This window comes from Chroicocephalus ridibundus, chromosome 18, assembly GCF_963924245.1.
Source record: "Chroicocephalus ridibundus chromosome 18, bChrRid1.1, whole genome shotgun sequence".
Taxonomy (NCBI): domain Eukaryota; kingdom Metazoa; phylum Chordata; class Aves; order Charadriiformes; family Laridae; genus Chroicocephalus; species Chroicocephalus ridibundus.
The window spans coordinates 32,781-55,587 of NC_086301.1; the positions used below are offsets into that span (position 1 = coordinate 32,781).

Here is a 22,807-nt window from a genome sequence, read left to right on the forward strand (position 1 = left end):
CCTCTCCCCCTTCCTCTTCCGTAGCCCCGGTTACCCGATTCTCAGTCCTCCCAAAGAGTAAAGCTCTTTAAGTGCGAGAGTTCACAGACGCGGTGTCTCCCTCTCACAGACACACATCCTACGCGGACGCCCCGTACCTTCGGCTGCACGTACGGACCCTGTGTTCCGTCAGCGACGTAGCCTACGGAGGACTATTACTGGGAGCGGTTTCTCGCTCAGAGACAGGGTTTCTCTGTTCACCACCAGGCCCCCGCCCTTCTCCGGGGCTTCCCGCGGTCCGTGTCCGTGCTGCCGGGGCGGCAACGCGTCTCTCACAACCGAACGGGGTACGGGCAAGGCCCGCTCCCAACAGCTCCCGCCGTCCCACTACCCCCAGGCGGGCGGGGGGCACCCCCGGGCCTGCGGCCCCCGAGGGGCCTCGCTGGCCCTCGCCTGCCGCCGCCGTGAGGAGGCTCCCCCCGCGCGCCGCCAGGCTGCTCGCGCCACTGCGCACGCGCCGAGAGGGCGGAGCTGCGCACGCGCCAGGGCCGCGCCGCGGTACCTCGTGCCCGCCCGGAGAGCCGCGCGCCGGCCGTCGCGCATGCGCGGTAGCCGCGCTGCAATGGCCGCCCCCGGCCCGCCCCGCCGAGCGCGGCGGTCAGACGGCGGCTCCCGCCGCAGGAACGGGGTGGGCGACGGTCTCTCCCCGCCCCCCGCCGCAAGGCCAGCGTCTCGGCCCGCCGCCACCTCCTTCCCCGCGGGACGAGCCCTGCCCGGAGCAGAAACGCGCGGCCACCCCCTCTCTGGCCTACCTTGTCTGCAGCCGGGACTGTAGGCCCTGCCCCGACAAGGCCAGGACGAGGGCTGAGGGAGAGGGCAGGACCCTCCCCGCGCCCCTCGGAACTGTAACCCATCCTCCCAGGGTCCTGCCGCACGGCTGGGGCGAGCTGAAGGCTTCGGCGCCGCTCACGCCTCCCAGGGCTGACGTCCCGGGCATCCCTTGCCTCCCAGAAAGGCGAAGGCTACAGCCCTTGCCCCGGTCGTAGGGCCTGTAAACCCGTGTAGCTGCGTTTGGCAAAAAAGGCTGCTCAGAAACAACAGTCTTACAAAAGAAGGCTCTACATCAAACCCCTCCCTCAACGTCCAGAAAGCCAAAGCCCAACTCGCGCCGCTCACGCGGGTATGAAGTCAAGACTCAGCATCAGGTTTTGATTTCCATATAGTTTAATAAGTTAACAGGTTCAGCCATTACACAGCAATGGAATTCTTCTTCAACATTTACAAAGGTGCAAGAACTTCATTCATTTAGTCCGAAATAAGTCATATTATTCTCATCTCTTAAATAGCTACGCAGTTCCTTTTTTTTTTTTTCCCCCTCTAAACAATCTGGGGTTAAAATAATCCACCCAGAGAAAAGGCATCAAAGTACAAAAGAGCACGCACAAGGAGAGGCGCTAATTCAAATTCAGCATGGGTATTTGGTCCAGTACCTGTACGAGCAAGGAAAGGTGGCGTGGAGCCGTCATGCCTGTAGAAGGAGCTGTGATACTGCAAGTACACAAAGACCTTTTCCAGAAGTTTGACCACCACTGGGATTGTTACTCTATCGTGACATTCACCGTGACCTAGGGGGAGGGAGGGAAGGAAGGGAGAACAAGGCAAAAGATCCCAAAACACGCAAATGCCAGACACCCAACGTTCAAGCATCTTGACAGCTACCCAGAAATGACTTCTCTGTAGGTTTCGCAAACAACGAACCAAGAGAAGTCATCACAGGAAGGAAGCGTCATCGCTGAAGACAAAAAAAGCCGAACAAAACCAGTGTAAGCATATGCTTTGCCATGCGCCCAGTTCTAGGCTAGGAACAGCACATGCCTGTGGCCCTCTTATACCGGGTTTCAAGTTTTCATTACGCTCCCCTCCACTGAATGGTCTTCTGAGTAGCTCTCTAGCCACATCGGCTCTCCTCGCTCTCCCTCTCTTCAGCCGGTCTGCCTAAAAACCCATCCTCAACTGAAAACCCAACTCGACATCGCAGCAGGAGGGTGCTTGCAGGGGCAGAACCTGGACTTGCTTGCTCAAGTCTGCCCCTGCGGAGGCCCATGTAAGAAATATTTTGTGGACACCACAGAAGCGGGTAAGGCTGTTCTCCCGCCCCACCCTGCCATCCTCAGTCTCTTTGCCGTGTGCCCGGTGTTCGCAGAGTGTACTCTCATTCCAAGCGCATGCAAACACGCGTGCGATCCCTCTGCCCTCAAACAGGTGCCCTTCTAGTGCCCTCTCCAAGTATCAGGCCTCGGTCAGACACCCATCATGCTGGAGCCCACGGCACCCCCAAAACACCGAGGTTTCGCAGTTCCCCCCATTTCTTCCCACACCTGTTTTCTCTCGCCTCGAGAGGATAACCCTCATGGGCCGATGCTTCGATGGGCAGGCTCTTAAAAAGCCTTACCAAAACATGGGGAGAGGATGTATCCAGACAGAAATATACTTACAGGCATACTTACAGCTAGAGAAATCTATTTTCTTCAGAGAAGTAAAAATACACAGAATAGGTAAGTTCTAGTAACTCTGTTCAGCCAAAATAGAAAACAAACAAACAAAAAAAAAACCCACCAAAACCCCACAACCCCCAAAAATACATACTTTGGCTTCATTTACCAGTCACCATTTCTACTTGTATAGCCGGCAGCGAAACGCAGCATTTGGAACGCAGGCCCTCATAACCAGGGTTGAACTCCGTCAGAAGCCTCCGTGCGTTCAAGCCCGCTGCTCTGCCGCTCCTCTTCCCCCACATACTCGGTAAAGAACTGATTTCACAAGGTGCAAATATTGAGCCTACCCTGAGACAACAACCTGGCAACTGCGGACCATTCAAGCTTAAAACGTTATCTGGTGGCCCGCACCGCGCGCTGGGGTTGCTCCGTGGTGCCGGGCATAATGAAATGCCACAGACCCCGCAAGGGCACCGAGGTGAAGGCATGGGTATCCAGAAGTTAAACAGGGAAAAGCAAGTTTCAAATAGCATTTCTTCTGTCCTAAAGCCAGAAGCACAGGCAGGGATTAAATACAAAAGACATTTCTTTTCTTTCCATACAGACACATGGCAGGAATTGCCCATTTAACATGGCTAGAAAGGAATCCTTGGACTCCAAGGCCGGTGAGGAACTCAAGTTTTGGTTTTACTCCTAGCTTTCCTATTGCCTCCTTCCTTCGAGCCAGGCCAAAATATTCAGGTGGAAGTCTAGATACGTGTTTGTCGGACACAAACCTCACTCACCTTTTCCACCTCCTGTCTACAGCGACGAGGACATTGCGTGCTAGCCCTCGCAGCCCTCCTCGTGTACACGAGCTCCAGATTCACGCTTCAGAAGCGCGGGTGGGAGCCTCGGGCATTCACCTCCAGCTGCTCCGCACCGAGACAGCTCGAGCTGCTTTTGCGGCTTAAAGAATACAGGACTATTGAACGAGACTCATGGAAGGTCCTGTGGTAAACCCACAACTAAAGAGCTGCTGGCTCTTCTGAAAGTTCCTTTCCCTTCAAACGCACGCTTCTAATGCAAGGTTTCACAGCAATCCCACTAGAGAAGGGGTGCTGTCTGGGCTCAGCCAGCACTCCTCATTCAAAGCAACTTTGACACGGTCTTGAAAAAGAATAAAGAAAAAGCAAAAACGGAGCGTCAAGTACTGTTAGCGACAGAGGCAGAGTCGTAGCAGGGACGGTGCCAGAGAGAATGACAAACGGGAACCAAACCCTGAGGCTCTGGGAACAAGCGCGTGCCTGCGAAGGCCAGCACCGCGTGTGACGCCGCACGGACCCAGCAAAGGAAGGACTGGCAGCCGCATCGCCAGAGGCGAGCTCCAGATTGCCAGCTTCCACCAGCGATGCAGCATGGAACCAGTCGCTCGCATTGAGGAAAATTATTTTCAGTGAGAAACGGTGCATGGAGCTGCAAACACAGCCACAGTACCGCGTGGGCTGGGAAAGAAACAAAGAGACGTGGAAGAGCTCAGGGATGACAGAAAGACGCCCGGACCAAACCAAACAGATGAAGAAGAGGTTCCTGGTCAGCCAGCTGGACCAGTCCGATTGCTCACACATGCCCAACCTCGTGGGGAATCAGCAGGAAAAACAGGGAAGAATCCCTCCTGCTGGCAAGCACCGGCACTTTCAATCCAAGCCCCAGGGGACTCTGGCCTTTCCTACCACCAGACACTTTGAACAGATGCCCTGAAATTCCCACCTGTGAATCCTTTCACAGCGGCATACCAAACACATTCTGGTCTTTGGAAACGGCACGCGATGGCCGTTATCAGTAAGCCAGGATTTCTCCTTCTGAAGAACACGACACATTGTTTTATGCGCACCGTTAAGAGAACAGCTGCTTTTTCAGTTGGTCACGTCCTGCGTAAGGTGGGGCAACAGTCCCCACCTCGGGAGGTACTGTAACGGGAGAGCAGAGCTGGTGAATCCAGCCAGGCCCAGGCGATTGCTCTTCAGTGGGGTTTTTCCTCCCCTTTGCCCTGTCTCCTCAACTCTACCACCCACAGGAGAGCAGGAGCTTCCGTTCAAACCAGGCGCATTGACAGGGCACGAGTGTTTCTCCAGAGAGCGTCGTTACACTATCCAAACGGGGGCCCTGGGGATATCTGCAGTGTGCACGTGTCACGAGATCAGGAAACCCTTCATCTAGAAGGCCAGTCTCCTGCGCAAGGAGTCGATTTCCCCCTGCACATCTCCCCCGACGCAAGTACCAGCTGCAGAAATGCCTACTGTTTGAACATGGTGGGTCAGGTTTGCTAGAAGAAAGGGAGCACCAGATGCAATCAAGAAAGGTTCCTTCTGCTCCAGGAAACCCTTTCCATCAGTGAAAGCGTATAAATTCTTGCCTCTCTCCACCACGTGGCTTCAGGCTCCACGTCAGACTGCCCTTTCACTAGCATCACCCCATTCCCTGCTGTCCTTACTGTGAGAGGCCAGGCGCTCCGTAGGCCTGGAATACCGCCTGGCACCCTGCCAGCAGCACCCCCAACCGCCCCCGAGGGAAAGGGTTCTGCTCGTACAAGAGCTGGTGCAGGCGTGCAGCACGGCCCCTTCGCCGCTCAAGAACGCGGATGCAGGAGGAGGGCTGCGGCCATGACAGCACCAACCAGACGCTCTTGCAAGGGCCCGGGCTTCTACCAAAACTCGTCCAGTGGTTAAAATTTCCTTCTTCTTAGAGACTCCTTCCTTCACGAGTATACACAGAAAGCAGGCATCCCCCAGCACTGTCCGAAACGGAGACTGTTCCAGTGGCAGAGCCAGGTGGAGAACCACAGCTTGTTCTCCTGACAGCTCAAAGCCCAGGAACGCTTCGCCCCACACCACACCGCACCTCGGTCAGGTTACAGCCTCTGCACCAAGCAGAAGCAATGAGGGCATTTAGGCGGCCAGTGACCGCATCACCCACTCTCGCTAACGAGCTGAGCGAGGCTACACCCCACATTTCTCGGCAATGTAGCCAACCCAGTCGTTTCTCGATCTTTAGCTCCGAGGGTTGCCACTTGAGAGGCCCCCCGCCCTGCTTTTCCAGAATGCACCCGGTGATGCCAGACAGCTACGCAGGCAGAGTTGCTTCCGCAGCTCCTGGGACCCCCGCAGGGATTAGCATGCCACCTGGATTTTCTGGGAGAGTGCGGTGGGGTAGGACAGTCGGAGAAGGCTAAGCCAAGGCAGACAAGCAGCCTAAGCCTGGGTTCGCCACCTCCGCTCCCCAAATGGCGTAAAGCACTGGGGTGTCTTCCCTCAGCCAAGGTTGGAAGGAACTGGACTGCGGTCACAGATACCACGGAGTGGGAAGACGAGACTAGAAAAGGATCTCTGTGCAGTCTTTCCAACAGGCTTCTCCCTCCTTCAATTCTCACCTGCCGTTGTGCTGTCGCTAGCTTTGGGTTTGGATTTAGACTTGAAGGAGAAGCGCTTGATGAGGCGGCGGGAGAAGCTGCCAGCTTTCTTCCTGGTGGTGGAGTTGGCGGTGACGTTGGACAAGTCATCGTGTGACTGGCTCAGGCCCGCTTCCTTCTGCTTGCTTCTTCTCCGGAAGATGAGCTTGGTGCCACTCCGAAGAAAGCTAACTGCAGAGACAGAAAGGAAGGAGGTGGAAACCATAATTAGTATCCTGCCCTGGTGAGTCTCGGGGGCAATAACACACCCGGCTGCTCTCGGATGAGCAGCAAAGACCTCTTCTGCCCCGCACAGTGGAAGCGCATGGCAGGTCAGCGAACCCCGGCTCCCGACTGCAAGGCAAAGCCTATGCTCAGGACAGACCGCAATACCAACAAGCTGCTTCACGAAGCACACCGTCACATGCCCCCCCTGCCTAAACCTCCTTTTACGCAACAACGTCCTCCCTTCGGTGGAAGTGTGCAGAATTGTAGTAGAAAGCTAAGACTCATATGAATGGAAAACCAGTGAGAACGTCTGCATGTGGAGACGCCGGGAGGAGCACACAACAGGGAAAAGGCCTCTCGCACTAGACCATCTCAAGGACGCCCAGGTTAGCCAGTCATCAAGCTCCTAGAACAACGGCCCGCGGTTTCAGGAGACAACAGGGGGCTTGCTTTGTGTTTTCTTCCTTCTCTTCCCTGCCCGCCAAGTCTCTCAAGAATCCAGGCCGCACACCTTTCTACCTGCTGACAAGCAAACAAGGGACCACCACAGGTCAAACCGTACCTGGTTGTACCAGGGTACAACCCCCCAAAACTTGTCCCGCTCTCGTATTCTGAGCAATTGAGATTTTGGCTTGCACTTAGTTATGTAAGTTTGTAGCTAACTGAAACCGTCACGGCTACAAGCAGGTAAATACAAGGTGCGCTATCTGCCTCATCAACACTAGCCTGGAAAGCCCAGAACAGCAGCTCGGTCAGGGCAGGCCGACTCCGTTGTTTAAAAGCAAAGAGTTCGTGTGGACATCCTACGGTACCGCAGGTCAGAGGCGCTACTACATTGATGCTAACTGAGAAAGAGAGAGGGCATCGAGGTCTGTACAATCCACATTGTCAGGTGGCCTCCATTCCCATGCCAGAGGCAGCTAAATTCAGAGGAAAAATCGTTATTTATGGACACGCGCCTGATCTGCAGACCCAGAGGCCAGGGAGTGAGAACAGGTTCTTGGGAACATGGAAACTGCACAGGGCTCCCATCTAAGAGAGCACAGAGACCGAAAAGGCCACAGGAATCAGACACCTGCAAAGAGAGGAGTTTGGAAAGTAGAAGGGAGGCAGGCTCTTCCACACTCCAGCAGAAACTGCTCTTTGCCATGCTGAAAGCTGCCCGCAGCCCCTGCGTTCGGGTGGGAAACTCAGATATCACGTTGTCCTCGATACAACAGGCTAACGTTAGCTCACTTCTAATGGTTCATCCTTACCTTTGTGATCTTTCAAGCTCCTGGTCTCAAGGGCTCCTGTGGAGCCAGTTTCAGACTCAACGTCTTCCACCGATGGTCTCTCAGAGATGTCCGATCGCGTTGTCTCATCCAGCTCCTGACTGGCCCTTTGTCCTGATGGCGACGCTTCCAGCAGCTGTGATGATTCAGTAGAATCGTGCATCTGGTCAGCTGCACGCTCTGCTGCAGAGTCCCCATACGCTGTGGCCTCCAGGGACGCAGCATAACCCAGAGAAAGTGCCATTTCATCTTGAGCGATAGGTACCTGCAGCGGGGTTAGAAGGTCAGACAGACAGGAAGAGAGGGTCTAAAGGATGGCATTCATCTCCTTTCTTCCATCCACACCTACATATGGATGCTCCTGTTCCGATCACCCGTGCCAGACCGCACCGATGCACAGTCGTCACTCTTTTGCTGAAATATACAGGAATGCGGCCAATTCCAAAGCATTCCGCAGCACATCCCTCACTCCCATAGGCGAGTCCAAGGAGAACTCCTTAGATTCTCCAGGAGGTTCCCAAAGAGCTAGGGCAGCAGCCTCCCCTTCTGCGGCTGCCCTTCGTGAACTCCCACCGGCAGCTGCCCTGAAGACTGGCAAGGTACCTTTGACACTTCCTGGGAAGCAGCGACGAGCTGCAAGGAAGCAGTGAAGGGATTCTGCCGAGCAAGTCGTCTGTGCTGGAACCTTCCCAGACTGGTCCCTAAAGGACAGGGTCATTTCACGCACGCGCCCCTAGAAACAACCTCCCAGATTGGAAACGGAGCCCCCTAACTACCAGATACCTTGGAAACTCCTGAGATGATCAGTGTGCTACGTTTTGTTGGGGTCTTCTTGGCGGGCTTGTTATTCGTCTCAGTCAGCTGTCTGATCGCCGTCTCGGCCACCGGATCCAAGCCATTGGGCATATGGCTATCCCCTGAGCACAAGAAAGATGTCAACGCTTGAGGTAGCAATCTTCAGCACAGGCAAGAGGTCACTTGCTGACCGCAATGCTTGCAATAGGCAATGGCACGTGCGCAAAGGCAGAGAACAGAATTTATTACAGACTTGCCCGAATAAACCAAAGGAAGGAAGCTCCATATAGCTTTCCCACTAGGCATATCATTAAAATACCCTTCCCGCTCAATTAAGACTTCCAAAGACTCCCAAGAATTTGGGCAATCTTGGCCACACACCATCAAAACGGCCGCAGCGCTCCGTTCCAAAGTCAAACAGAGCCCCGAGTAGAGGGTGAGCAAAGGTCTTTGGGCCCAGGTAGCCTAGAATGTTCATGTCGAGAAAGGGGACACCCAGAGTCATGGACTGGATAGCCAAAGTGGGTTTTCTTTTACCCGGCCCCACCCGCCACCACCCCTACGGCCCTGCCTTCACTGGGGCACATGGACATTCTCTTCTGCAGTAAACGCAGACGAGTTCGGCCACCCACATTCAGACTGCCACTCTCCAAGAAAGGCTGAAAACACAGTCACTCCAGTAAGAGCCTGGGATTTCCAAGCACTTACGGCTACCGCTGGGCAAGGGTCCGCGAGGGCAGCCGCTCTCCAAAAGCACTGTTGTCTTCTTTTCAGTCACTTCCACCTTGGAAGGCGACCTCGATGGTGAATCTTCACAGTGACAGGGAGGCAGAGAGACGGAGACACCAGTAAGCGCAGCTGAAGCTTAGGCAACTTCACTACTGTATCGTGGTCCCCTACGCACACCCCCAAAAGACTCAAGTGCGCACGAAGAGCCTGCAGAGGCTCTCTCCATGAGGCTTTGCCGCACTGAAGCGGTAAGATGCCTATTGGAAGACGACACATGAAGCAGCCCCATCGTCAGACCCCGTTCATGCTGTTTCCCAGCCCCACCTCATGGAATATCCACCACCACATTCATCAGGACATCAGACTGCAAGGAGCAACAACCATTAGTAAGCAAGGTCAACACGCTTTCAGCTCTGCATCCAGTACATACAGCTTAACTTCTTTAGCAGTGAAGAAAGTAGAGGAAAAGTGGCAAAACGCTTAGCCCGACATCAGGCAGGTATGCATGCAGCAGCATACACGTTTGAGTCAGGACTTCCCGCCACCAAAGTCTGTCAGAGAGGCTCGTCCCTCTCTCACCTTCCCCCAAACACAGGGCTGCATCAATTCCCTCCCCCAAGGCTACACGTGAGTCTCCAGCCAGACGCGAGACGCTAAGGGAATGGCAGCGATGGCCACGTTCTGACCCAGAAGCCAAAAGCACCACACAAGGTGCGAGTCTGCAACAACCACAGCGTACGATGGCTGAACAGTTTTGCTACTGCCCGCGTGAGCGGCACAGGGAAGACCATGGCTGAGTCTGCGCCCCAACAGCAGCCACTCGTACAAGACACCTGCCACAAGGCAGCCTCACCCAGTTTGCAGTCTGCCTTGGGCCGGGACTGAATCGTGGTGACAGTAGTCACGATGGTGCCATCGGGCATGATGGTCCGGTCCATCTCCACCTTCTTAGTGGGGGTGATGCTGGTTCGCAGAGACGTGGCGTGCTGAGCATTCAAAGATGCAGAAGACTCCTGGAACAGCAGCTACAAAGAGTAACGCACAGCTCAGAGAGGTTCTCCTCCTCCCAGATGGAAAGGCAGGCATTTGGGTGACGAAAGCTACTGCTCTGGGCACCAAGGAACCATCCCCGCTACAATGTCGGCTGAATGGAGGGAGGCTCAGAAACCGAGGGCCAGGCAACACCTCTCCTCCGCCTAAGGGTCTGCCCGTTCCCTGCCATGAGCCCAGGCCTAATCACACATGTCTCCAGCTAGAGGCTTGCATTGCGAACGCTTCCAGAGCACGCGTTTGTGCCAAGCATGTGGAGTCCTGAGCTCACCTCTAATATAATAGTAGCTTCAGCTGCCAGCGACCGCCCAGCCGCTGGGGCCAGTGAGCAGACCTGTCTCCCGGATGGTTGTTTGCCCACAGAATCAAGTAAAAGTGTGGCATGTGCCAGCAGCACATCTGCAAGAAACAGGAAAACAAAACTCACCGCGTGACCTCGGCACCTCAGATGTCTCCCAGCCAACCCAGGCTGCTTTTGGGAAGCAACCCCATGGGCCAGGGAAGCAGATCCCCACGACTCTGGGTTTGAGGGGGGGAGGGAGCGGGCAGCGCTCCTCCGCTCCTCTTCACCATAAAGAGGTGGCCGTTGTGTGGCCTCCATCAGAAATAGGTGCTGCGGTTAGTCCCTGACTGACTACAAATGAACAGACTTAAGAGCCTTCTGTGACGTTCTACCAACACCCAGGGGCAAATCCCCGCATCCCTCTCCCCGCTTCAGAGCGGAGACGAGTGGGCCACGGGAACTTCCCAGGTACCAAAAAGGTCAGAGTAAGAGCATTTCACTAAGAAGAGACTCCAGAGTTACTTCACGCAGTCAGAGGCTCACGTAAGGTTGGATATGAAAAATCCTTTGCAGCGTTCATCACACACAGTACCAACACAGAACTACCACAGGCCCAAAGCAGAGGAAGTCCCTTAGTCATTTTTGTCTCCCCATCTTACGATCCATCTTACAGCTGCCTGTACTCACTTCCCCCTCCGTCGTTGTTCCTCAGCACCTGTAGCTTCAGCTCTTTACTTCTAGGTCCCAACTCCCTGTTGAAACACAAAAAGACGGGCTGGTATCACGCAATCTTTGCAAAACGGCCACAGAGCGAGCAACTCCATTCCGTATCTTGCCTCCCTCAAACCTCACACGCCTCGTCACCTTTTCCAAAGCTCCAGTAACACCTGTGCTATTGTGGACGACATGACAAGGAGCAGCAAGTTACACAGAAGAGAACTCCGGTTCATGTCCCCTGAAGGGCTGTGTAGGCTGCCACAGGAAGATGAGAGTGTGATCTGTCTGCAAGGCTGAGATTTGCGCTCCAGGCCTTCTGCACCTGCCGGTCCCACACGCTGCCCACGATCAGCACTTCTGCCCACCCAGTTAACACACAAAGTGTCCAAGGCAGCAGGAAATATGTATGCAAGCTGGGGCCGGTCACCGGGATGGGCAGCCTGGCATGTGGGCAGCATAAATACACCCTGCAGAGCAGGCTTCACCTCTGCGCCGTCTGCATCAGTTACCACAGCGCAGTAACGACACCCAGAGACCACGCTGGTCTGCCTCTGCTGTGCCAGCCAGGAGGAGCGCAGACACTTACAGAAAGAGCTCCTCATTCCACTCCACCTCCGCTGCAGCACCGGCACTGCCAGCTGTCACTGGCCTCGTCCGCTTCTGCTGCGGGGGGCTGTCTAGCTCTGCCACGCAGCGTATCTCCCCCGGTCCTGCAACGGAGGGACAGAGCGCACGCGCGTGCTCGTCAACACGAGGCAGCGTCTCATTGGATGCACACCCCTCTTTTCCATTCAAACCCACCCAAAACAGCCACTCGCTCCAATCTCACCACCTGCGCACTTTCCCCTGCAGATGAGCAACGTTTTCACGCTTACCTCCCTTCCCCTGGCAGCCCAAGTTCAGCACTCGAAGATTCCGGAGCAACAGCTTAGAACCCAGAGGGGCTGCTGCTACTCCGGACGGGGACTCTCGAGTCAACTTATTGCTGGGTACCTGAGAAATGATGAGAGCGAGACCGATGCCTTATCGTTCACTCGCCAGCAGACAGCAGCAAGACGCATGATGTTTGTCCTCACATCTACTAAGTAGCTCCTCACGCCAACAGAGGGCAATACCCACAGAGCCATCAAGAGATGCTGCAGGTTCCTCAGGCTATTCTGGTGGGCCCACATGTTACTTCAGATGGGAAATTTAAGGCAGACAGGAAAAGAGACAGACGAGAACATGCTTGCTGGCTACCAGATGGGCAACTGAAGACGACAAACCACGGACCATTCCACGCCTGTAAAGGCTGCCCTGGACAGAGCCTTGTTTTCAGAGCAACAGAGAGACTGCCGAAGTAGGGATGCCTCTCAGGCAGTCTGGCTCCACCTCAACACAACTGGTGCTCAGTGTTCAGGAAACAAGGTACAAAGAGAGCTGCCCTTCAGAGTAGTTTCTACTTATCCCTCCTCCCCATGCCACAGCACCCCAACTCCTGTGACAGCGCGGGTCAGGATGTGGCTGTCACCCAGAAGCGAGTCTCAACACTTGGATTCCTGCCTGAGCACGGGCCCTCAGAAGTCCCCTGTGGCAGTGTTTGAGGCACAAGAATGACATGAGGAGATCGCCTTACCGCACCGGCTCCAGCGGTGCAGGCCTTCAGGTTCACCATCATGGCTGGCTGCGTGCTGACAATGGTATCCTCGATCAGATCTTTTATGGTGGACAGATCCGCTCTCCCTTCATTCTTCTCTCCGCAAATCAAAGAGGAAACGCAGGAAGGTCATAACGGGGCAGACATATTTTCTCCTTATACAGCTCCAACTGCCTCTCAAGCTTTTAAGACGCTAAGCGGTCTTTCTCCTGGTAATAACCTCCCACGTACTCTTCCCGTATCCTGTACTTGCTCTTCCCAGTGCTTAAAGCTTCTGTTTAACAGCTGCAGGCAAATGTGAGCTCTCTAAACGAGATAAACTAAGCCTTGACATCTGTAGACTACCAGTTGCAAATTTTGACAATACACCTTTTGGTTTCCCACGCCCTCACCGCTTTGCGAGATGGTACTACCATACTTTTGGGAGAATAGCCAAACTCCTACAGCTACTCAGGATAAAGCAACACAAGTGTCAATAAAACAAACAAAACAACCAATCGATTTGGATCACAGAAGATTCACCTTGTTAAACCTCTAATACCCCCAGGTTCTGCACACTAACCTCTCAAAAAAGCCCAAAACAAACAAACAAAAACCCCACAATCCACCAAAACACCCCAAACAAACCAACCCAGCTCATTTTGCAGCCCTACATCTGACAACAGCAGGAGGACCTACATAGACAGACAGCCTTTTTTGCTACACACACTCCCATTCAGCTGTTACACCAAACTCGGACAACAGACATCAGTACGGCTTCGGCCCTCTTGAGGATGCGCTGTTTTGAGAGAGCTGAGCGAGTATCGATTCCAGGGCAAAAGAATCCCCTCCCTCGCCCTGAACGGCCATGACAGCGAGTTGCCGATCTCTCCCCTCTGCAGCAGCCTTCCTCCTGGCTCAGCCCCTGTTTTTGCCCCTCCTGCCCTTCCTCCATGCGAGTCCAGCCTCCCACTGTTTGCTGCTCACCTCGCGAAGCTGAAGTCTCGGAACAACTGAAAGATTCAAGTCTGGTCTGTCCTTGAACGTCCACGACACCAGGAGACCTTCATTCTGTATCTCCTCCAAGTTGATCTCCACCTGGCCCAGAACAAAAACTCATAGTCAAGAACAGTTTCTCTTTCCATTAGGTGCTTTTTGCCCCACTTCAAACTCAGCAACTGAAAAGTCCTCGCACCAGTGCAACAATAAGAGACAGAACGTAAGAACATGAGTGGTCCTGAGCCTATGGGAAGTAGCAGCTGCAGAAGCCTCATCACTCCATAGCGAGATCTGGCTTCCTCGCTGCCCTTGGATGCCCAGGCGCCATTAGAGGGAAAAACGACAGGTTATTTCTTATGCTGAAGAAAAAGCCGTCAGGACAATCCAAAAGAGCAACCTGAGCACTGACACGCGATATTTACTGAGCTACAGCAATGAACCATTGCCAAACCCAAGCACGGCCATTTATAAGTCAGAAAAGCGCCTCTAGGAGATCATCCTCAGATTGAAAACTCCTCCAGGTCACCCATAGTCTGCAACGACAAACCAGACTGTACACCATCCTGTAGTTCAGTTGAAAAGTTGCACACCCATACGCCCGAAAGTCATCCTTAATGCAACAGACAGGAACACGACCACACGGGAAGAACTCCTGGCCCGATATGTCTAGTAAAAACAGGGGAATGAAATTTAACATAGTTTTAAAGTAACTGACAGACTAACATTTATTTACTGTGAACACAGAGGGTTATCAGTCAAAAGCAACAGATCCGGGACACGGTAGCCAGGTAAGTAACAGGTCCATAGAAGAGACAAGGAACATTTGGGAATACCATACTTGAAGCATTCCGACCAACGGGCACGTGGTAACCTCACCAGAGTTTCACAGAGCAGCAGCAAGACATCAATTAGAATACCACATGCAATTCTCTACAAGAACAATCAACCCAAAACTTCATCGGGGCAGACAAGGAGACCTAGAAAGCGCCACTGAATAGAGGAGCGATTCGATGAGAGGTGACAAAGGCCACCTGGCTCCCAGAGACTACACAAAAATGAGAAGTGGCCGCAGCTGCTGCCCACAACTAGATCAGCAGCAGGAGTGCTCAATGCCGAGGGGAGCCATTTAACCGACCACAGAATGGAGGCACAAAACCAAACCAGGATGGATCTGATAAATGTAGGTTGAAAATTTTAATAAAGCTTCTGACAGCAAAAGGGTTCTGGGACAACCTTCCAACTGCAATACCTGCAGTAGCATGAGACTGGCTGCTGTCACCGCAGAATTTTAATTTCACTATGTCTCCCTATAGTCAAACGAGCGCACAGTCCCCAAGCAAGATACTGTCTCCAGCGTCACGCCCTTCTTCACCATGGGAACAAAATCGTACCCCAGAGAAGAAAATCCAGCCAGAAATTGACTATAGAGTTACCACCCATGGCGATTTCACAGAGCTTCTCTTCTGGAAGAAACATCTCCAATATTCAACACAAAAAAAAAAAAAAAAAGAAAATCTTTATCACACTGTTGTGAATGTATTAAGGGGAGCACTGACCATCAAACCACTCTGCACAATGGATTTCACACCAACAACCATAACACCACCATAATTACACATACAGACAGGACTCATCTTTCCCTACCCATCACACCGCGAGGGAAGTTGAACTCTGTGGACGTTTTGCTTTTTAAACACACGCTTAAAAACACAGTACAGAACGCTGCCATGCCTCAAACCTCTCTGGATTTTGTGGCAGCTAAGTGACATAGCTGAAACCTGCAGAACAAGACTCCTAAAACAGGACTTAGCACACAGATCGGGAACATTTGCCACCCTGCCAAACATTAGTGACAGCACTCTGCTTCTTCCAGCACAACGAGGCCTTCGTTTGCACTAAATGGCATCCTCCTCCCTCGATCGGTGCGGGGCCGGGTCAAAGAACAAGTTCAATGGCTAACTTTTTACGACTGTTACCTGAGCCTGCAGCACAGCCAAAGTGACATGATAGGTGTCCACAGAAACAGCAACTGGGGACTGCTGAGTAACAGAGACAGGGAATTTCACACCTTCAGCAGACAGACGGCAGTATAGCACCTGGAGAGAAAAGGGGGGAGATGAGTTCGTGTCCTTGGTGAAAGGCAGCCATGCGATAGCAAAACCTCTAACAGCGACAGGCAAGGTTGACCCATCATGGCAGGAAAGAAATACCGGGCTTACTCCCAGACCTAGTTCCGCGCTGCAAACCTGCCATTTCAGACTCTGTACGTGAGGCAGTAAAGACGTATCGGTGACAGGAGCTTCCTTCTCCTCCCCACTGAAGGACCCCGATGCTGGGGCTCAGCACCCATACGCCCCAGCTCCACCAACACACCTCCCCCCGGGGCTCTCCCAGAGCTCACCAACACGCAGCCCCAGAGCTGCAATCTCACAAGCCCATTGACAGGCCTCTGAACTCAACAGACCGCGCCCAAAACTTCCCCGGCTCCACCATCCCCATCAGCAACCTCCAAAGAACACGCCGTCAAGTCAACAGAGAACCACCGCACCGTACAATTCAGAACAGGAAAACTTTACCATGCTGTGGTCTGACTGTCCCTTGCACGTCACACAACTTATATTTGCAGTTGGTGGTAACTGAGGACCCTCTTCAAATGTGATCTGCACTGAACTCTACAAAAAAAAAAAAAAATAAAAAAAGAGAACTCTGTTAGTTCCCAGTGGTCAAGGTATCCCAGATAGTTTCAAAGAGGACGAATGATTCTGACGCAGGGCCCCAGAGATACTCTGGTCCGTTTCCATAAATCCAACTGTCACGCAGAACCATCGCACGCTGCAGTTCTACCCACCTTGGCTTGTCCGTACAGAGAAAGGGAACGAGGTCTGCAGACAAGGCTTAGACTCACAAACACGACATTAATTTCAGGCAGGCAAGCCCAAACGAGAACGGAAAATTGTTCTGGATAGCAATCAACTGTAAGTGAAGTGCCTTAACCCTTCTTCATTGCAGAAGCTTTACTGTTTCTCTTCTCTCTCCCCTCTCTGTGCTAATCCTGCCCTAAGTAAACCAAAAAAACCAATCAACGACAACAAAATCAACCCTCAGCATATGGTACACTGGCTCCTGTGCTTGACTTGTTCCCTTTTTCCACCCGCTCCTGGTTTACTAGATTACAGTCTCCACTGTGGAAGCATCCCTCTTCTTTGTTTATTTCCCCGTATAACAGGGCCGGTTCCTTACGGAGAACCCTTCTCTGGAAACACAAGGCTGCGAGCACGCCTGCACGAAACCTGTCCCTCAAAGATTCCCCTCTGCGCACAAGGGGCAAAAAGAGAGAGCAAGCAGGCAATCTGAGCACAAGGACACGACCGTTTGCCAAGCTGCTCGTGTTTTAGGGCCAGGGTGACTGAGCGAGAACGTGAAGGTGTGGGAAGCTGCACCCTTGCTCTAGTGAATGAGACTGCGCGCCGCCACCTCCATGCAACAGAGAGACCCAGGCGACAGGAGGGTGGAGGGGGCTCTCGGATGCTAATCTGGCCAGAATACATACTACAACCCGAATAGACGCTTGCCCACAAAACATTAGTCCGGACGCGTGCCCTCCTCTCAATGCAGGCATGAGGCAGCTCTCCCGGTGACCAAATTTCAAAACTGAAAGACTTAACGGAGAAACCAGTCAGACCACTCCCCGCTGCTTCACACCAGTAATGCCTGCTGTTTCTCCTAGCAAGCCTCCTCCGCCAGAGCCGTGTTCGCCCACCTGGGTCAGTCCAGATTATCAGATTACGCCTTTCTCTCCGTGACCAGAACCTTTGCCCAATGACTCGAGTACATAACCATCAGTGGCAAACCGCTGCCCTGTTGTTCCCAACACGTCAGTCTCACTCAACCGGGACACACTGGCCAACTTCAAAGTTCCTCAGCCTAGTCAGAGTGAGCAGCATGCACAAGGTAGCATGAATCTAACCCCAGTGCAGGGAGAAAACACAGAGGAAAAATACAACAAGGAGGGTACCACATGCTTGAGAGGCAAGTCAGTTCCTTTTAAGCCTTTGACCAATTTTAAGGCAAATAACTTGAAATCTGAGTAGGAAATATGAAATACCAGCTGCTAACGTTTAAAGATCATTTAAGCATTTAAAGAAAAAAGCGACGCCTGGTGACCGAAGCCACCATCTCGACTACCAGGGATGAGAATGAGACACTGCTGGGAGGCAGACCGACCCTCATCTGCCCACTGCCGTCTCCCTTGGATCATGCTCCTCGCAGGATCCACCCGAATTCAGATGCTGTTGCGCTCGGACCACAAATGCGCTCCTATAAAGCTCCTACCAGATACTTCATGTTCTCACGTTCACCATGATTCAGAAACACGAGGAAACACGGGCAAACCTAGACCTGAGATTAGGACATATTCTTTTAAAATTCACCAAGCTGAAAGAAGCCATGCAGAAACAACACAACCACAGAAGGAAACAGACTATCAAGGAGGAAGCATCTGTGCAGCGTTCCTCCAGGACTAGGACTCTGGAACGCCAGCCTCCCTCTATTATCCTTTTATGGTGAACCATGAGACTTCCACCACAGTTTAGGCATTTTCCTTTCCCTTTCTTGCGGCTACGCACAAGGGAAAATGAGACAGCCCACTCAGAGGATGGTAAAGATAGCTCTTGAACAGGCAATCAAGACAGGAATCTACGGTTCTTCCCCAGCCACACCAGCAAACCCGTGAAAGCGGGCTTATAAATCTAAGGGCCGAGACCCTCCACCATTCTGTGTCCACATCGAGAGCCTGACGTACTCACGACCATCTGCTCCTCCCCAATAATCAAGCCTAGCTTTGCAGAGCTGCCTTTCCATACGGCTTTTTGGCAGTTGATACAGCTAAAATTAAAAAAATATGACAGCAAAAGGAGCTAAGAATAAGTCTACCCAGGAGAAAGTGAGATCGCTCGCTTCTAAGCATAAACCTATCCCCGGCTCCCCTTGGGACTCAAAAGGGGAGCAGGGCTGGAGTCAGACGGGGAGGGGGAAGGAGCCGCTGTCAATCGCGGTGAGCGCCGTCAGCCTTATGTCCCTTCCCTCAAGCGGACGCAAGAATAATTTCGTAGGAGACAGGGACTGGGGGTGCGTGAGGGAGCTCGGGAATGCCTTTTACCACCGAGGCTAGTGCGTTTTCAGCAACAGAATTGCCACTGATTCTAAACAGAGGTTTACCCGAAAACCACATTGCACCACAAGAAAGGAGAAAAGCTTCAAGATCTCGGCAGATTGCAGGACTATGCTTTACACAACTTCATTAAAAGAACAAAACAAACAAAAAAAAACCCTAACATACCCCCAGCCCAAAACAAGTCTGTTTCGTAGCCTTCAGAAAGCGTGCACGGACTACACGGAGAAGACTGCAGTCCACCTGAGGCTGACTTCTCCTAATTGCACTGAACTTCTTTTACGAGACCTCTCTCAGTCGCCAACAAATAAGCGCAGGCAATTGACAACATCAAAGGAAATTAAAAAAACAAAGAATCAACAGAGAAGGAATGACCGAATTCAAAAAGCAGGCCCAGCTGACAGTTTGACAGTTAACTTGATCTTTATCCCTGCGTCTGGCAGATAACTGCACCTTTGTGGAAAGATGCGTTTTTCCACAAACCTCTTGGGAACAGAGCACTCGGCCTCTTGAAAACCCGTCAGAGCATAAGCTCATCCTAAAAGCAACGAACTTTGAGTACTCCATCCTTTGACACCATCAGAACCTGAACAGGGAAACAAAGATCCGTTCCCATTTTCTAACGCTAGCCAGCGGGAAAGAGAGACCAGGTGCTACTACACTTCTGTTAAAAAGGACAATTTCACTTATCACAAGTAGCAACAAAGGAAGAACTCCGCCAACCTTTCCAAGTCAATCTAACAAGGCAAAGGAGGAGGTGCGAAGTCACGCCACGCACAGAGAACCTTAGATGGGAAAGCAAAGGACTGAACACAGTGGAAAAATAAAAAAAAAAATTCTTTCTTCAAAAGGAAAACAATAAAAACCAGCCAAGGAGCATCAGTGAGACCAGTCCAATGAACCAAATCTGTCCAAAACCATGTCAATAAGCAACACCCTGTTTCAGGAGCAGGGTCTCTGACACATCTTGAAATAGGAAGACGCAGCATACGTAAGACGAGTAACGTTTGGAACAAGTCAATTCCCTAATCCATCTGTAACAGGCAGAAAATATAATTCAGCAGGTAAAAACATCAGCCGAGTAACAGGGGTCTGCAGTCATACACAGGCTGACCATCCGCATTCATGCCTGCACAATACTTGCAGAGGCTGATTCTACGTGTTTCTTACGAGAACAAAACTTGCCACGAGACACGCTGCTCTCCCAAGTCGTAATGCACAACCATGTCACCTCGCAGGAGTGAGACGACAAAGTTTCCCAAGAAACTCTTTGTTCCCACCTGGCCAACACACGGGGTACCAGAACCAGGCAGTACCGGCGATGATTTTCTTCACAAAACCTTAACAGTCTCTGCTAAAAATCCACGTTACCCAGTCTTAGGTGACTTCATACATCCTTTCAAAAGGAGCAGTGGACAATATTTTTAAACATTCCGGGTCCTATGATACTCGACACCAGTGAAATAAAAACATTCCCAGTCCGAGGCTGGAAAAAGGAACAGAGAAGTGGGTTATTATGCACAAATATCCCATTCTGGTTATTTTGTACTTCCTAATGCCAGGAGGCAACCGTCATCTAAAAATAATCACAGCCCTTGCTCTGCGCTTTGAAGGAGCTCATTTGATTAAATCCTTTCAAAAAGGGTTCTGCTCTCTACAATTAAGGACTGCTGAACTTCAAGAACACCGCACTTAACCTACGCAGTTAAGATTTGTTGTGTCTTGGGCAGTTACTTTCAAGTGCAACTGCTTAACGAGCCTTACTAACCCATCTGCTCTCAAGATGCCAGACAGCACACTATCTACATTAGGCAGGAAACGTAAAGGCAAAAACTGAACTGCTCCGGACTTGCTGATGAAGCCCTCCTTCAGTCACACTTCATAGAGCGCTCATTCAGGTTCTGCAGCCTTTCTTCAAGTGGCTGCATTTAAAGGACTTTCCCGAAAAAACAGACAGGTACCGTGCTGGTGACACATAACAAAACCAAGCATTTCTTCCAAAGCTGCCTGCCTCAAAGATCCAATTTCTTCATCTCACCCAAGCGAGTTATTATCAGGGGATTACAGTGAGGCAAATGAAAATACAGAGGAACAAAGAGCTACAGAATGTACGCTGGAAACACCACTGCACAAACACTCCCGAAGGAGCTAAAGTCATAACGTTACCTATGGGGTTAGACTTTACAAAGCCTGTTTCGCTGCTACACCTAACAACGGCTGGGGGCAGGTGGAGTAATAATTTCTCATTCCTCCCCACCTCCCAATGGCCTGATCTTTCCCACATGGTTGTGCTGCACCAAGAGACCTCCTGTTCTGTCCTGCCTCTAGCCCAGAACTTAACTCACTGTGTCAAAACCGGAGAGAGCTTTCCAATCTGGTTGGAAAACTCAAGCGGAGGCTCGCATCGCATTCTTCAAGACTTTAATTTCCTTTTCTTCAAGCGCGTTAGCTTCGTGCTAACCTTTTTCAGCTCTTGATTCTCCCACGCAACTTAACAAAAAGACTCCCCCCTTCCGTTCACGCGACAGAGGAGGAGAAGGCTGCGGCAGACTTTGGACCTCGGCTCCTGCGGGCAGAAGCCCCAGCCCCGCGGGCGGCGCAGGCTGCTCTGCGGCTCTTCCCACACGGGAGCAGCGAGGCCTCTTCCCCTTCGTGAGCTTCAGAACTACCACGGCAGCGCCGGGAGACTGGCGGGGACAGACACCAGAAGCGGCCGAGGCCGAGCCCCCGGCCAGGCAGGCTTCCCCGCAGCCGGCCGACAAAGCAGCCGCCGCCGCTCCCCCGCCGCCGCCCGCCCGGGCCCCGCCGTACCCCGTGCCGGCGCGCCTGGCCGTTGAGGGCTCGCACCCAGGCCCGCTGCCACTGCTCCCGCAGGGACCGGAGGGCGAGCAGCGCGGCGAGCAGCGCCCGGGCCCCGGCCTCCTCCGCCGCCGCCCCGCGCCGCCGCCCCGCCCGCGGGCCCGCCGACCGCCAGTACTGCAGCAGCCAGGCCGCGACGGTGAGCAGCGAGGCGGCGAAGAGCAGCACCAGCGCGGCCCAGCCCGGATCCGGCCCCATGGCGGCTCAGGGCGGGCCGGCGGGCGGGCCGCGGCCCGGCCGCTGCCACCTCCCACCGGGAGGCGCCTGCGCACGACCGCCGCCCCGGCCCCCGCCTCCTGCCGGCGCTGGGGCGACCCCCCGCGGCCCGGCGGACCCCCGCCCCCCCCCCGGCTCCCCTCGGCTCACCGGCGACGGGGCGTCCGCGGGCCCCGGCTGCGCAAAAATAACCTCCTGGGGCTCCGACAGCCCTTACGACCCCCCCAGCGGCTGCAGAGCTCGAGTAAGACGCTGCCTCGGGTCTCGTTCCGCTCCGTTTATGGCTAGAAAAGGAAAAGCGTTGTCACGTTATAAGTAATAAGGTCTGTCACCACTGGTACCGCACCTTCGTTTCAGTGGGCAAAATCAAAGAGAGGTACTTCCACGTATTGTGCCCTGCTTATAAATGTTTTTTCCCCTCTATTTCGTTATCTTCTGGGATGGTTAACGTTCTGGTCCCTTTGGAGAAGAGGGTAAGGAGAAGCGTTGTCCGCTGCTCTCCTGAAAGCCTTTGAAACAGCAGCAAACATCCCAGCCACGCTGCGGACGTCGTTCTCACGAGGGCAACAGCTGCTTCCCTCCAGAGAAGAGTGAAGGGACCGCGTCCAAACACGCAGTTTAACCTTGTATTCCTAAATGCATTAACACTGTAAAATAATCAAAGGCACGGGAAGAACATCTTAGCGGCAGTTTTACGGTGGTAAGGAGGTCTTTTTTTCGGCCAAAACAGTTCAGTTTCAGTCACCCTAAAACCATACAGAAACTCCGCAGAATTCATGGAATAGTTTCACCTGGTTTTCCTCAAGTTAAATTTTTTTCAGAAAACCCGCAGTGTGGAGGGAGGTCCTTCCCCTGCTCCTTTTACCCAGTAGCTCGGGGGTTAAAGTACCGTTCCAGGACCGTTCCAGAGCGGCTCTCTGGGCTAAAGCATTTTAAGCCGTGCTGTTACCAGACCGCCCGCCGGCGCTGCT

General features: G+C 53.0%; 1 protein-coding gene across 6 annotated transcripts; it reads right to left on the reverse strand.

Moving 5' to 3' along the window:
• Positions 1-1,185: 1,185 nt before the first annotated feature.
• On the reverse strand, positions 1,186-22,799 carry C2CD2L (C2CD2 like). Of its 6 annotated transcripts, none has more exons than XM_063355112.1 (15): positions 22,726-22,799; positions 21,987-22,120; positions 16,168-16,263; positions 15,568-15,687; positions 13,580-13,690; positions 12,593-12,706; positions 11,853-11,970; positions 11,564-11,687; positions 10,948-11,012; positions 10,249-10,376; positions 9,781-9,952; positions 8,907-9,008; positions 8,187-8,320; positions 7,386-7,668; positions 1,186-6,093 (listed from the first exon to the last, which is right to left on the reverse strand). In XM_063355112.1, exons 3-15 carry the CDS (start codon positions 16,168-16,170, stop codon positions 5,873-5,875), a joined length of 1,695 nt encoding a protein of 564 aa, XP_063211182.1. In that variant the 5' UTR covers positions 16,171-16,263; positions 21,987-22,120; positions 22,726-22,799; the 3' UTR covers positions 1,186-5,872. The 6 variants fall into 6 exon arrangements, with proteins under 6 accessions (XP_063211182.1, XP_063211186.1, XP_063211184.1 ...); XM_063355116.1 differs by lacking the exons at positions 21,987-22,120; positions 22,726-22,799 and adding an exon at positions 21,573-21,878 and having other exon boundaries at positions 1,186-1,604; positions 5,884-6,093; XM_063355114.1 differs by lacking the exons at positions 21,987-22,120; positions 22,726-22,799 and adding an exon at positions 22,183-22,288.
• Positions 22,800-22,807: the final 8 nt, after the last annotated feature.